This window comes from Camelina sativa, chromosome 15 (genome assembly GCF_030686135.1).
Source record: "Camelina sativa cultivar CO46 ecotype springtype chromosome 15, ASM3068613v1".
Classification (NCBI taxonomy): domain Eukaryota; kingdom Viridiplantae; phylum Streptophyta; class Magnoliopsida; order Brassicales; family Brassicaceae; genus Camelina; species Camelina sativa.
The window spans coordinates 9,103,059-9,118,005 of NC_141894.1; the positions used below are offsets into that span (position 1 = coordinate 9,103,059).

The following is a 14,947-nucleotide window of genomic DNA, read 5'->3' on the forward strand; positions in this document are numbered from 1 at the left end:
CAAATGCGAGGCATTGAGGCAATGATGGCACGAAGATTCTGGCGATGTGGGATCACGGGACGTCCCATGAGGATGAAACGGTTTTCAGCAGCCGCATTGGCCACCAAGTCCGCCGGGATAGCGAGAGGAGCATCATCTGCTCCCAAATTGATCTCTTGGACCGCTCGTCGTAAGTTATCACCCATTTTCAACAGGACAAAGTAGAATCGAAATGGATATAGAATTACAGAGGAGATCGTGAGAATGTGAAGAAACCGGAAGCACATCGGACTGTATTTATAGAGAGGGTAGAAACCAACTTCCAAAGAGGCATTGCGAGGAGAGACCCACTTCGCGGAGATAACCGTCACACGTACGCGATCGTGGGGGATACCACGTCGCCGGCATAACTGTCAGTTACCGTCTCCGGAGAGACGTGATGGAAAAAGCAGAGAAAGGCTCGAATCGCCTTTTCAATCGCCAATAACCGTCGCATTGAGAGAGTATAACTGAACTTAATTATATTCTAAAATAATCTATATTTCTTCAAATAACTACATTTAATTACAAAGTTGTGTCCTATACATATTATTTGTTTATTCTTGCCATCACTCTATTTGATTATCTATATATACAAAATATACATGTCAAATTCAAAAAGATATATGTTTTTTTACTAAATAGTTGTAATATTAAAAATAAATATTGTTTCAAACAAATAAACACTTGATCAAACTTTGTAAGATATTTGATCAAACAGCATGTATGCAAAATCTAAAAACACATATGTTCATAAACTCTATCACATCTAAAAGCACACTTGAACACTACAAACTAATTAGTAGATTAAACCCTAGTACTAGCTTATCAACTATATGTTAATTACTTGAAGATTAAGACTAATTCATGATGTACCTTACTTGTACAGCATTATAATTTATTTTTGGCGGTAAGTCGTCGAGCGACTAAATTAAATAGGTAAGCGCATCTTTCTCGTTAACCAGACAAAGAAATTTAAATTACTATTTCATACCGAAATCAACCAAATCAAACCATATACCAAACTATATATATTTACTTCTAGACTTACTCTCTTAAGTGGAATAATGTATTGTTGAGAATCACCAATACTTATATTTGTGTTGTGCTCAATGAAAATACAGCAAACAAAAAATATTATTTTCTCAATAATTATAATATTATAATTACTACTTAAAAAATATCTTACAAAATAATAATACAAATACAACAAACAAACAAATTAAAACTATATACATACAATTATTTCACCATATCTACAATGAAACTCTAATAATATGGACTAAATCAATTTTACACTAATAACCATACTATATCAAGAAAGTTACGATTATCAATATACTAATAAACATCAAATATTAATTTACCAATAGTTGCGATGACTTATATTTTTTTTTTACTTTTTGCATTTTATTGCTACATGTCGTAGACAATTTTTGTTTGAACTGAACTTCAATTCCTTCAAAAAACTAAAACTCTTAGTTATATTCTCAAATAATCTATAATTCTTAAAATAACTAAATTTAATTACAAAGCTGTGTCCTATACATATTATTTGTTTATTCTTGCCATCACTCTATTTGTTTATCAATATATACAAAATATACATGTCAAATTCAAAAAGATGTATGTTGTTTTACTAAATAATTGTAATATTAAAAATAAATTATTGTCTCAAACAAAATAAACACTTAATCAAACTTTGTAAGATATTTGATCAAACCATGTATGCAAAATCGAAAAACACATATGTCCACAACCCTAGCACATCTAAAAGCACACATGAACACTACAAACTAATTAGTAGATTAAACCCTAGTACTAGCTTATCAACTATATGTTAATTATTTAAAGATTAAGACTAATTCATGATGTACCTTACTTGTACAACATTATAGTGTATTTTTTGTCGATTATGTTGGTTTTTTTCTTCTCCTTCTAACATACTTTTGAAATGGAATTGTTGTTTTTTTGTCTATTACATGATCAGTTTATTGTCAATTATTTTTGGTAATCAAATTTTATAATATATTCAAATTTTATGTAGTTTTTAGTCTGGAATGAAGTCTTTCAAAGTACAAAATAGTTCATTTCAGCCTTATTTCCTCTGGAGCCATAATTATGTGAAGCTAAAATAGCATTTTTCACATAGCTGACAGGTCATAGCAACTTTCATGGTTGAAAAATACTTAGATTCACAGTTAATATAATATAAGTTGGTTAGCGAATCTTTACTAAGCTATTATATAAGTTGATATAACCTCTACTATGCCATATAGGGTTTGGTCTGATCCAGTGCCGGCCTGGATACCCACTTGGGCTTTCGGCCCTAAGTCTTAAAACATAGACGGCCGCTAAATGATTTAGATGTGAGTATGTGACACGTATCTAGTTCGAATCTTCTCTTCAGCAATAACAAGTTAACAACACTACAACAGTCATTAAAAATTTTCCTTTCTCTTTTTAAAAAGTCACTGTTGAGCCAAATTTTCATCGTCTCGGGCATCGCCAAGTGAAATGGTTGTCTCGTCTAGACCTGACTTTGCAGCTCGCGGGTGGAGATTTATTTGCACCCGTTAGAGAACTCTGCTTCGGGCAATATATCTTGTTCTAAATTGAGACACCTCATGAAGTGTGATAAGAAGTGAACTGGAAGTGGAAGAACAGGGCTAACGAGAGAGCTCAACACTGGGTCCCTTGACCAATTACTACTCCGACTTGAAGGTTTCCTTAAATCTCTGTAGATAACCAGGTATACAAGGCGATGTCAAGTTATGGTTCATTAACTGGAATTCTACGCAAATCCCTCCAAAACAACGAGCCCAAAATTCTAACACAAACACTTTGGCAGAGAGTCATATCAAAATGCATAGAAGAGAACGTAACTGAGCGTCTTGAACTCGAACGATCAAATGTGGAAGGCTAAACAGGTCGATGAAAAAGAAAAACAAGTGGTAATTGACTTCTTTCACTTGATCTACTGTTATGGCTTTGGTCTTGATAAGTTATCCCATGCTAGCTTCTATCAATTGTGTTGTCACAGCAATTGAGCCCTAGAGAGTGAGAGGAAGATTGAATCCACAGTAGAACAGCATGGAGCAGAACAATTAGACTGAATCGAGAAAGAGACAGTTATAGCTGGTGATGTTGAGAAAGATAGATTGAAACTTGTCTTTTAAGAAGACAGGAAGTGGAGAACTATCTGACTCACAGTCGATTCACACTATAGAGAACTCATGCTCTTTCCACACAATGAAAACAGAGAAAATACATAAGGTTATATCATGGCAGCAGACATGCAGAGGAGAAGCTAGAGATTACATAAAACATTAGAGTCAGATTCCAAAAACACTTTACCATGTAATGACCCTAAAACAGTGTGGCTGATCGTCAGGTTGTTATGCAGAAAAAGAGTTCTTGTTTTCCGTTTTGGCGTTCTAAACAAGTACCTTCCACTTGGGTCATCAGATCTGACGGGTAAGAGTAGATTGTGGGGAAGCTCCCATACATACAAGGAACAAGGATCCTTCAAAAAAGATGGGGAAGGTCCATAACAGAACATCTGAGATTGCGCATTCCAAAACGAGCCAATGATAACACAAGAAGTAGTTGATTCAACAGTCCCAAGCCCGAGTTCAGACAATCTATAAGCATCGATAAAGCAAGGCCTTCTCAACATCATGCAGCCATTTCAACAAAGGCACTCCTGATCTAGGATCACAGAGAAATACATAGCTCTGACAAGGAAGAATAAACCGAAAACTGTCACTACCCGCCTTTGCAAAGCCAACAAACTCTTCAGTTCCAGCCATTAATCAGACTCTCTCAACTTCCAATGAACATCTCACACCGCAATCCTCAGAGCTTCTGGTAATTGCAAAGACAGCATCAGACCGAGCAACGAGATAAATCCCAAAAGTCCAACCAAAATCACATCCTAACCAATTCATCCTATTGACTGCAGCTGAGTTCCCATGACCTTCCCAAGAAACTTTCAGTTTGGAACCTCTAAGTCTACAATGGCTCTGATTCAAATCAAAGAAAAAGACCTCTCCGTTCTCTAACAAGATTAAGCACTCTCCAGTAAGATGAGGGCTCCAAGAAGCGCTCACAATGATACACCTCTTAAACTGCTTACAACCAAGGTCTCTCAAAACCGGCTTGCCTTGAGATTCATCATACTTGACACAGAACCAATGAATCGAATACAACGAATAAACCAAAACATATAGGTAAGGTAAAATGAAATGAAATGAAATGAAATTAAATGAAAAGGGAGATTACATATAACCGGGCAAGATAAAAATTAAATGAAAAAAAAAAAGACTACAAGGAGTACAGAAATTACTTTGTCTTCTTTCCTCCAGAGTCCAAACTATATAATAGTAAAATCCAGTTACAATGTTGCTTATCTAATTAACAAATTTAACCAAATCGGTATATGTCCCTGTTTTATAACTTTTCTCATAATAACATACTAGTAAGTAGTAATGTATACATACGTACGAGAAGTAGAGAAGGAAAAAGACAAGAATGCTCGGAAGAGAATTATCGTGTTCCGGTCCACAAATTGAGAAAAGTCAGCACGCGGATCGTAAAGCGCCAAAGGGAAAAAAACGTGAAAGCACAGAAGACAACAAGGCCAAACTGGTCAAATCACAATCCATTAAGTTCAGTCCTCGTGGACCTCAAGACAGGACCATGCATGCCCCATTTTCCCATCTTCACGTGACTACGTAAGTTTTTCTTTTTTTTGCTTCTTCCTATAACTCTCGATCGAAAGCACAACAAACGGTGAGTGAAGAAAAACAAAGAAGAAATCAAGAAAATAATTTGTAGCCGACACATTTCAAAGAACGTTCACGATACGGAAAACGACTAAGATTTTTTTTGGTCTAATTAAGAAACATGTGATCTGAATCGTGCTATAAGATTTTCCGTGGTATAGGAATATGATTACATCCATTATTGAGAGTTGAGTGACTTCGAGTGTAGCAAAGCTTTGTAGTATAGCATCTTATTGTTTAATATCGCAACGCGACAGTTTATCATGATTCCTTTTTGTCATTTACATGCAACATATTTTCTGATAATTGATAAAGGTGTCACTTATACATATACGAGCTTGGTAAGTATATTCTAAGTTACCCTATAGATTTAACATCAACCTAAGTATATTCTAAGTTTAAACTTATACGATATAAGATCAGGTTTCAAAAACAAACATAAAACGTAATAAGAAAGAAAAAATCATGCAGTCTCAGTAAAAAAACTCAGTGTATTATATGCCCACACACACATTACTGAAGTTACTAGAAGAATTTTTGTTTTAATTATATACTGTTGCTGCTTTTGAATAATTTGAAAATCAAAGGGAGAGTTCTCAAGTTTTTTTTTTTTTTTTGTTAGCAAAGATCAGAGAGTTCACAAGTTACGCAGTCGCATGCATAGTCACCTCACAATCCATCAAAGCTCAAAAGGGAGATAAACAACCCTATAGTTCCTTTAAGGCTTTTACAATCACTTGTAACTCAATCATAATCTATTCATAGACACATTGAGCTCAGTTTTGATCCCGTTTCAGTAGTTGTTTGAACCATAACGCAGACATCTTGGGGTATCTCTTTAAGTCCTTCTAATCCACGTACACAATTCCAAACCTACGCGGAGGAGAGAAGTCATTAGAACATATACTATAACAATTTATCAGAAAGAATCATATACCAATACCAGATTCATTAGTTAATTCAAAACCTTGAGGTATATCCTGATAACCATTCGAAATTATCAAGCAATGACCACGCGAAATATCCAGTTACATTGGCTCCATCGTCTACGTACTGCCTTTTTAAGCTGCGCTAAGTAGCCTCTATAATAATTTATTCTCGTTATATCATTTAGTCCTTGAGCTAGAGTGATGTTGCCCGGATCATCCATACCTACGAAGATAGTATTCAAATTTTAATACTCAACACTTCTATAACAAACAAACAAAAAGATTAAACTCAAGACTTTATCGCTAGAATACCATTTTCGGAAAGAATCATAGTTGGGTTACCATAGTGTTCCCTAATGTACATCAAGGCCTTGTACATTCCCCATGGTTGGTTATATAACCATTCCGAATGTGCCTAAATAAATTTAGATCACTTCATAATCAAACACTAGTAATTTAAGAGAGTTAGCAATAAACAAAATAAATTATATATATGTATCTCACCCACGGGCCAATTGGTGAATAAACTGCGCCATTGCTTGCAAGTAGATCTTAACGGTTTCAGAGATATGGCCTGAACGCGATAGAATATCTCCTCCAACAGATCCTGTGAAAGCTCGAACATCGACATCGTCGTAGAGCGCCGGTGGCTTTTGAGTTTTTGACTGATTGTTTAGGGTTTTCAGTGTTTTGCTCTTCTCTTATACGTCTCGTTAAATGTATAAATTATAAGGACCAGTTTTATTATGGGTTTTATTGTTTGTTTGGTCTTAATAAATATGGCAGCAACTCTAATCTTAGGATGTTTTAGAGTAAAATTGGAAAACCACACTCTTTTTGTTTACTTTTTTTTTCAAATATCCCTTTTATTACCCTTTAAAATTTATTTTAAATATATAAAATTAATAAAGATAACCTTACTTAAAGAATAATAATTAACCAAAAAAGTAATAAAAATATATTTTATATATCAAATTAATTAACTTATTGGTGATAATTAAATGTTTTTGTTTTACAAAATTGTTATATAACTAACAATTTTTAAGATTTATGATACTAAATATTTTGAAAAAATAATAATGACTAAAAAAATCTACCGATGTTAAGTCATATGTTATCATCATGATGCAGATTTTGATGATCGATCTGCATGTATATATAAAAAAATGGATAACAAAAGAGAGTGTTTTTGCAAAATGGTATAAAAAAACTTATAATTTAAACTAATTTATATGTTTTTATCCATTCTTATTAAAAACATATAGGTGAGGTTAGTATACTAGACTACTAACATTCACCTCTTTTCCTTTTGCATCCAGCTCGCTTGATTTGAGCTCGCTCAACTTGAAAAAGACTTGGAACATAATTAAAAATAACAGGCCAACATTCCATATCTTTGTCTACGCCAACATCAATTACTTTGAGGTCGTTGTCCTCCCCAAACATGGATATCTTGTCTACACCAAAATCAACATTCAAGTTCAGCCATGTCTCAAACCACACGACAAATTTCTTCTCCTCGTCGAGCAAGAAACTTCCAAATTCCGAAAGTTGACGATCAAAGCTCACATCCAATGCTAAGAGCTTGGTCCAAGAAATTGCTTGGCTGGAGTCATCATCAATCTTATTTGTCACCCATATCTCAGTCTTGGATCTTACACCGAGCTGAAATAACACGGAAAGCTTATCTTCTCTAACAGCGGATAGAGAGGCGGCTACGTAATCAAGACGAGACTGATAGGGAAGAGGCAGACGTTGGGATCTCTCCGTTGAAAAATCAAATCTGAGCAAGTAAATGGTTCGGTCGGATATGGGTCGGCCTTGACCTTCTTTAGCAATCCAATAAATGTTTCCTTTGAAAGACACGCTGCGACAATTAGAGTAATCAATGGTCCAGCCTGGAGCGATATCATGATCAACAAGCCTCCATGAATCAGAGTCAAAATCGTAAATTTCCGAATTATTAGTACCACGAGAAAAGTTCAATACTTTGTAGCTCTTACGGCAGGAGGAAGATTTCTTCTTGTCTTGGGAGTATCCGAGGACAAAGTGGTGGCCTTCGGCTTCGATCCACCTGGCTTGGCCAGTAAACGGGTTCCAAACCACGATTTGAGATCCGTATCGTGGGGTGCATAACAATAAGCCATCGCAGTGAGAGACCTGAGCTATATCGAACTGACGTGAATTGTTAAAATGCGGATCTGGATCTGGTAGGCTAAGCGCCCTTTTTACCTCTACAAATGGAGGAACATCTCCACGGACGCTCATCGGACTAATCCCGAGCTCCTTCGTCAACATGAGAGCTCGAAACTCCTTCGCGGCTTTATCGCAGTGTTCTCTTACGAATCTCCGGTCATCTTTGAATAAACGGTTCCATCGTTTGCTGGTACTTCGTAACCGTTTCATGGATGTGGCCGGAACCCGACACAGTATCTCATCTACCAAATCGTTTACAAGCTCCGGTATCGCCATTGATCTCAGTTTCAGACTTTCAGCTGCTGCTGTATTAAAGTCTTAGGTCTTTTTTTTTTTTTTTTTTTTGGGCTTAAAAAAAAAGGGAAATTGGCATAAACAATTAAACCGAATATAACCGGATAATCTATGACTTGGGATTTTGATTTTAGTGGTTTGCCTCCATTCCAATTTCCAATTGAAGATGGTCAAGAGAAACGAACAAAATTGACAACACGATCTGTATTAAATTCTTATGATCTTAATTATCATATAAAATCAATCATTTGAAATCTTCTTATATAGAAGCCTTACTAGCTAAATTTAACGGCTTGACGACATTTGACGACATGTTAAATCACTTCTTCTAGTGATACAATTTGTAATACAATATGAGTAATGAGAGCTCAAAGGATTATTCCAAGGACTTGACGACGACAAAGACAAACTAATAGAAACACACAAAGAAAGAAAATGGCTGCGAGCGTAGAGCTTGTCTAGTCCGGTAGTCACCACTTTTACTCTTTCCGTTGAGGGTGCTCGATTTGAACCAAACTTGGAATATAACCAAACAAATGTGGAACACATGAAAGAATGGAATGTTCTCCAAAACTTAGGTTTGTGACTTTATTATCCTCCCCAACAATGTAAACCCAGTCGGCCCCATAACTGGCGTCGCCAGTTCTACTTCTACCTCTCTCACAACACACGATTTTTCTATTCTCCTCGTCGAACCAAAAACTTGTAAAGCCATGGCGAAGATAAGGGTTGTCCACTGTTAAGACCTTGGTCCACAACAACACTTGAGAGGTGGTCTCATCAATCTTATCTGTTACCCATATCTCTTTACTTGAGGTATAGCTCAGTTGTAGTAACAGTGAAAGTTTCTCGTCTCTCACACTAGATAGAGATTTAATAAAATAACTACCAATAGGAAACTGGTACGGAAGACTCATACGACTTCCAAAACTCTCCGTTGTATAATCAAAACTAACCATATCGAGCTGACTCTCTTCTTCATCAAAAGCAAAAAAGTAGTTCTTACCCTTGAAAGATACGCAGGAATTACAGGGATGACCATAAAAACTCAAGTTCGGAGTGACATCAAGGATCCTCCATGAATTAGAGTAAAGCTCACAGATTTCAAATACTGGTTTGTTGCCAACACTATATCTCAGTACTTTGTAGCTGGTAGTGCCGGATTTATTGTCTTGGTAGGATCCAAGAACATACCTGTAGGATCTCCTGTTAAGATCTATGGGTTGGATCCACCTGGTTTTACCCATAAACGGGTTCCAAACCACCATTATATTTTCTACTTCGTTGATGTATAGCAACAAGCCATCACAGTGAAAGACTTCATATATGCCGATTCCGCTAAGTTGAACACCAACCTCTTCGGATGGTGTTTCGTTTAGATTGACGTTCAAGGAACAAATCCTAGAATTCGTTGTAAACATGAGAACCATAGACTGTTTTGGGGCTTTGTCAAAGTGCTTTCTTCTGAATCTCTCGTCGTTGAATATACTGTTCCATTGCTTGCACGTAGATGTTAACGGTCTCAACGATCTGTCCGGAATGCGAAAAGAGTATCTCCTCCAACAGATCCTGTGGAAGCTCCGACATCGACATTGTGGAAGAAAGTGTGTAGTGCTTTGAATTTTAAGGGTTTTTTCTTCAATCGTATATATATAATAAACTATAGGCCCATCGTAATATGGGCTTTATCGTATATTTAGCCCAAGAAAACATGGCAGCGGCTACTCTGTTCTAGGATTAACTCTGTTAATAGGTTGTTGTTATGCAGACCAACGAATGCATAATTTGAAATGAGAGGAAGATACTGTGTCTGTGCTGGTCAAAATCGAATGGAACGTTCCCTGCATTTATTTGTGGTTTGTCTTTTGGTCCAATTTTTGCAACTTTAAGCGGTGTATTTACTAAGCTATAAAAGAGAAAACACCAATTCCTTTACTATATTTGCATCATACATTACAACCGTGGTGGTGGAACTTTAAAAATTGAATGGGGGTGATGATCTTGTAACTTGGGTGAAAAAGAAGACTCATACAAGTTTTTATGACCCACTTTTGCCATTGAATTAGAAAAACTTAAAGTTTTAGAAGTAATAATTACTCTCTTCCTTAAAGAGAGGAACACTGTTTACAATACCACATCAACACAAAAAACATGTAGAGGTCAATGTATATCTCTTGTCGATGGACTTGGTCTCGTCTTCTATATCCATCCATGTCTTGAAACACACGGCGACTTTCTTATCCTCGTCAAGCAAAAAAGCTTACCGCACAAGTAATTTGAAGATTACGACTCAATATCGAATGCTAAGACCTTGCTGCTTCAGGACACCACTTTGGTGGTGTCATCAATCTTACTCCTCACCCATATCTCAGTCTTCGATGGACTAAATGAATGAATGGCTCAGAATTCATAAACCACAATATTTGGATGAGCACTATTTAGGTTTTGACTTTTGAGTCACTTTAGATAGAAACGACGGAAGGGTTATCTGAAAAACCCTGATTGAGAGACACGTGTAGGGATAAGATGAAATGAGTAGGGTTTTTTATTTAATCTGAACCGTCAAATATGATGACATAAAAAAACACGTTATGCATCACGTGTTTAGTGACCGTGTCTTATTAAGTCTTGCGGAGAACGAATCAGAGTTTTATTTTATCCGTCGCTCTCTCCTCCTCCTCCTCCTCCTCCTCCTCCGTCTTCGTGCTTTCGCTTCTCTTTGCGGTGTTTTCTTTTTTTTTTTTCGACAAACCCCAAAATCAAGGCAGAATCTGAGAATCAAGAGGGGCTCATTGGCTAAATTGTCTTGGAATCAAGAGTTAAAATCCCTAGATTGGTTTATAATTCGAGAATGAAGCGTATCGATTGTGGGCAAATGTTCGATTTTTTAATAAAAGTTTGATCTGATCACATGCTCGTCGTGATATAAACAGTTTTTATGCATTGTATTCGACTTAAGTCAGCTTCGACGTTGCTTCAGATTTGAGGTGATTTGATTTAGTCTCTGTATTGTTTATTTTGTTCAACAATTTTGTAATTTAGCTTTGAGTTGATGATCAATGAAGCAATAGAGATCGTGTAGGCAAAACCCATTTTTAAAAAATGTTATGACTGTTCGTTCGCGCTCTGTGACCAACTAACTACCTTGAGAGCTGGATTGCAAATAAAGTTATTATGGCATTGAACTCGATTCTAAAGGGGATCAATCAATCTAATGTATTGAATGATTCTGATGTGCTGATTGTATTTTTAGGCAAACCAGGGGTGTGTCGGTAACAAGGACTAACTAAAGGAGTTTTTTTTTTTCTAGTATGTCGAGCAAAACTCGGAATATGCTTGAAGGTTTGGTTAAAGATACTTCTTTTAAATGGTTGCTCGGTAAACAAAGTTCTTTCGATGAAGAAATCGAGGAAATGGGAAGATCCCCTTCTGCTTCCTCCAATTGGATTCCTGAGCTTTCTCCTGTTGCTAATGTCGTTGTCCGCAGGTGTTCTAAGTAAGTACCATTCATTCATCTCTCTTTTTCCATTTATTTCATTCAGCATATTTTTGCAGTATGACTCTTTACCTGGCTCATAAGAGTAGTTTTTTTGGTGTTTGATGTCTCTTGAGTCTTTACGATATGATGCTGGAATAATTTGTCCAAGAATGAGTTTAGTAATAGGTTTCACTAGGGGTAGTTCTATCTAAAGAGGTGCCTTCAGAAAGGGGTTCGGGTTTTTATCAAAGAAGTACCACTATTAGATTTCATCGGACCTTGATTTATTATTTGGATATGCTATTGACGCAGGATACTCGGTGTTCCTGCAAACGAGCTGCGAGATAGTTTCAAACAAGAGGCATTTGAGTCTCTCAAGCAGCCGTCGTTATTTGCAAGGAATTTTCTAGAGTACTGTTGTTTTAGAGCACTTTCACTCTCTGTTGGAGTAACTGGTCATTTAGCCGATAAAAAGTTTCGACGGTTAACCTTTGACATGATGGTTGTCTGGGAAGTCCCAGCTGTTTCTAGCCAGGCTTTACTCAGCGTAAGGCTCCTTTTTCTCATTTCCTCTGCCATCCTTATAGGAATCTTTTCTTTATTATCTTTTTTTTCTTTTTCAATAGGTAGAAGAAGATGCAACAGTGAGTTTAGAAGCCTTCTCAAGGATCGCACCAGCAGTTCCTATAATAGCTGATGTGATCATATGTGAAAATCTGTTTGGAATGCTTACTTCATCAACGGGTGGTCGGCTTCAGTTCTCTGTTTATGACAAGTATTTATATGGACTTGAGAGGTAAAGAAATTTATGTCCTTATTAGAAGCTGACTCCTTTGTATCTAATCACTTTGCAGACATTTTTAAAAGTCTCTGTTTTGTTTGTAGAGCAATAAAGAAGATGAGGGCACAGTCAGAATCATCTTTGCTTTCTGGTGTTCGATCAAAAAGAGAAAAGATTTTGGAAATAGATGGGACAGTTACTACCCAACCAGTTCTTGAACATGTTGGCGTCTCAACATGGCCAGGTATTGTTTGCATTTTCTCAATATCAACGTGGCCAGGTATTGTTTGTATTTTCTCAATACTCACTTTTGCCACGATTACTACTCAGGTCGCTTGATCCTGACAGACCATTCACTATATTTTGAGGCCTTAAAAGTCGTGTCTTATGATAAACCAAAGCAGTATGACCTATCTAAAGATCTAAAGCAAATAGTTAAACCTGAGTTAACTGGTCCTTGGGGCACTCGGCTTTTCGACAAGGCTGTTTCTTACAAGTCTATATCTCTGTAAGACTGTCTTTTCGCATTAAATCGATTGGAATCTCTTGTATGAACTGAAATTATGCTCCTTTTTGTGACTGATCAGTTAACAGCTTTGTTAATGGCTATCTGTCGTAGATCAGAACCAGTGGTAATGGAATTCCCAGAGCTCAAAGGCCACACACGCCGTGATTACTGGCTCAATATTGTACGAGAAGTATTATACGTTCACAGATACATAAACGAGTACAAGATTACCGGTTTGGCTAGAGACGAAGCACTTTCAAAGGCTGTCCTTGGCATTATACGTGTGCAAGCTATTCAAGAACTCAGTTTGACAAATGCAATGCGTTACGAAGATATTCTCCCGTTCAATCTCTGCGATCACCTTCCTGGTGGAGATCTGATTCTTCAGACGCTTGCAGAGATGTCTACTGCAAGAGAGCTCCATCGATCAAATAAATCCAAAGATACAGGTTACACTGCTTCTTATCAAAATAACTTATACCTAATGGTATTTTCTTTTTCTTGACCAAGAGTGTGATGATTGAAAGTATGTGCCTTAAATGATTATACAAGATTAAATCTCCGAGGAAGTTGATGTAAGATGTATATGTAATCTATTTACCAGGGACATTACATTCCTCAGCTTCAGATATGGTTTCACAGCTGGGTTCTGTGTTTGGAGGATCAAGTCCTAGGAGCAGAATGAGTGAGACAAGTAGTCTTGTGGTAGGTGAAGTAGTGGTTGGAGATGTGAATCCACTAGAGAGAGCAGTGAAGAAGTCGCGTAAGAACTACGAGAAAGTAGTCCTGGCGCAAGAGACGATTAATGGAGTCAAAATGGATGGCATTGACACCAACTTAGCTGTGATGAAGGTAAAGAAAAAAAAGAGAACAAAATGTTTGACTGGAAATTTTTAACTGCGTTCAATAAAATGTTGAATTGCTTCTCCTTTGCTTTGGCAGGAACTGATGCTTCCGATTATGGAAACAGGGAACTGGATTGTCTCGGTGGTGTATTGGGATGATCCTGTGAAGTCTATTGTTTTTTGTCTCGTCTCCACTTTCATAATTTGGAGGGGATGGCTTGTTTATGTATTTTCTCTTGCGTCTCTCTTCTCTGCAATCTTCATGGTTCTCACAAGATGTTTCAGCAGAGAAAAGCTCATGATCGAGCTAAAAGTAACTGCTCCTCCACCAATGAACACAATGGAACAGCTTTTGGCGGTCCAGAACGGTATCTCGGAGCTCGAACAGAACATTCAGGATGCAAACATCGTTCTTCTCAAGTTCCGAGCTTTGTTATTCTCGCTTTTCCCTCAGGTCTGCCTGACTTCTTATATTTTTAACACAAATGTTTCTCCACAACACTGTGTTTAACCGTGGTTTGAAACCGCTATTTCAGGCGAGCGAGAAGTGTGCAATTGCGATTGTGGTTGCAGCGACGATGATTGCTTTTGTTCCGGGACGCTACTTGCTTTCGGTGGTGTTTGTTGAGCTTTTCACAAGATACTCGCCGCCACGGAGAGCTAGCACGGAACGGTTGATAAGGCGGTTGAGAGAGTGGTGGTTTAGTATACCGGCAGCTCCAGTGATCCTCCAACACGACAAGGACAATAAGAAAAAGAAGAACTGAGTAAACGCCTATAGTTTGAACAGACACAAATGTATGTACATACTTAAAATCTTTACTTAACTATATAAAATGTATGTTCGTATGCAATTTATTCATTTTTTTGTTGTGGTTATAAAATAATCTCGTGAAGCAAGTCTTGAATTCTTTGCAACTTTCCAATATGTGAGATGTTTTGTAACGAAGACACAATTCGGAGCAAGGGATTAGAGACTTTTTTAATAGTACACTTTCAAAAAGACATTTTGAATCAACCAATCAATTCTCAGACAAACTATAATAAGCATAATTCAATCTCTTCATACACTTGAAAAATGTCATATAAAGGGGATTAATCTAATTTGTCT

General features: G+C 36.9%; 1 protein-coding gene and 2 pseudogenes across 3 annotated transcripts; 1 reads left to right on the top strand and 2 right to left on the bottom strand.

The window, feature by feature from the left end:
- Positions 1 to 6,920: 6,920 nt before the first annotated feature.
- LOC104746201 (F-box protein ETP2 pseudogene) lies at positions 6,921 to 8,252 on the bottom strand (annotated as a pseudogene). Its single transcript, XR_015581916.1, has one exon. The product of XR_015581916.1 is annotated as an F-box protein ETP2 pseudogene (transcript).
- A 451-nt stretch (positions 8,253 to 8,703) lies between these two features.
- On the bottom strand, positions 8,704 to 9,817 carry LOC104748295 (putative F-box protein At4g09870; annotated as a pseudogene).
- A 983-nt stretch (positions 9,818 to 10,800) lies between these two features.
- Positions 10,801 to 14,736, top strand: LOC104746202 (uncharacterized). Of its 2 annotated transcripts, none has more exons than XM_010467622.2 (10): positions 10,801 to 11,211; positions 11,535 to 11,720; positions 12,015 to 12,249; positions 12,329 to 12,498; positions 12,588 to 12,727; positions 12,814 to 12,991; positions 13,103 to 13,440; positions 13,596 to 13,843; positions 13,934 to 14,290; positions 14,373 to 14,736. In XM_010467622.2, exons 2-10 carry the CDS (start codon positions 11,536 to 11,538, stop codon positions 14,601 to 14,603), a joined length of 2,082 nt encoding a protein of 693 aa, XP_010465924.2. In that variant the 5' UTR covers positions 10,801 to 11,211; position 11,535; the 3' UTR covers positions 14,604 to 14,736. The 2 variants fall into 2 exon arrangements, with proteins under 2 accessions (XP_010465924.2, XP_087345426.1); XM_087489300.1 differs by having other exon boundaries at positions 10,831 to 11,211; positions 13,108 to 13,440.
- Positions 14,737 to 14,947: the final 211 nt, after the last annotated feature.

Coding starts and splice junctions, on each gene's coding strand:
- LOC104746202 (XM_010467622.2), top strand. CDS start 11,536: ATGTCGAGCAAAACTCGGAATATGCTTGAAGGTTTGGTTAAAGATACT. Junction 11,721..12,014: donor GTTGTCCGCAGGTGTTCTAA/GTAAGTACCATT, acceptor CTATTGACGCAG/GATACTCGGTGTTCCTGCAA. Junction 12,992..13,102: donor TCTTACAAGTCTATATCTCT/GTAAGACTGTCT, acceptor TATCTGTCGTAG/ATCAGAACCAGTGGTAATGG.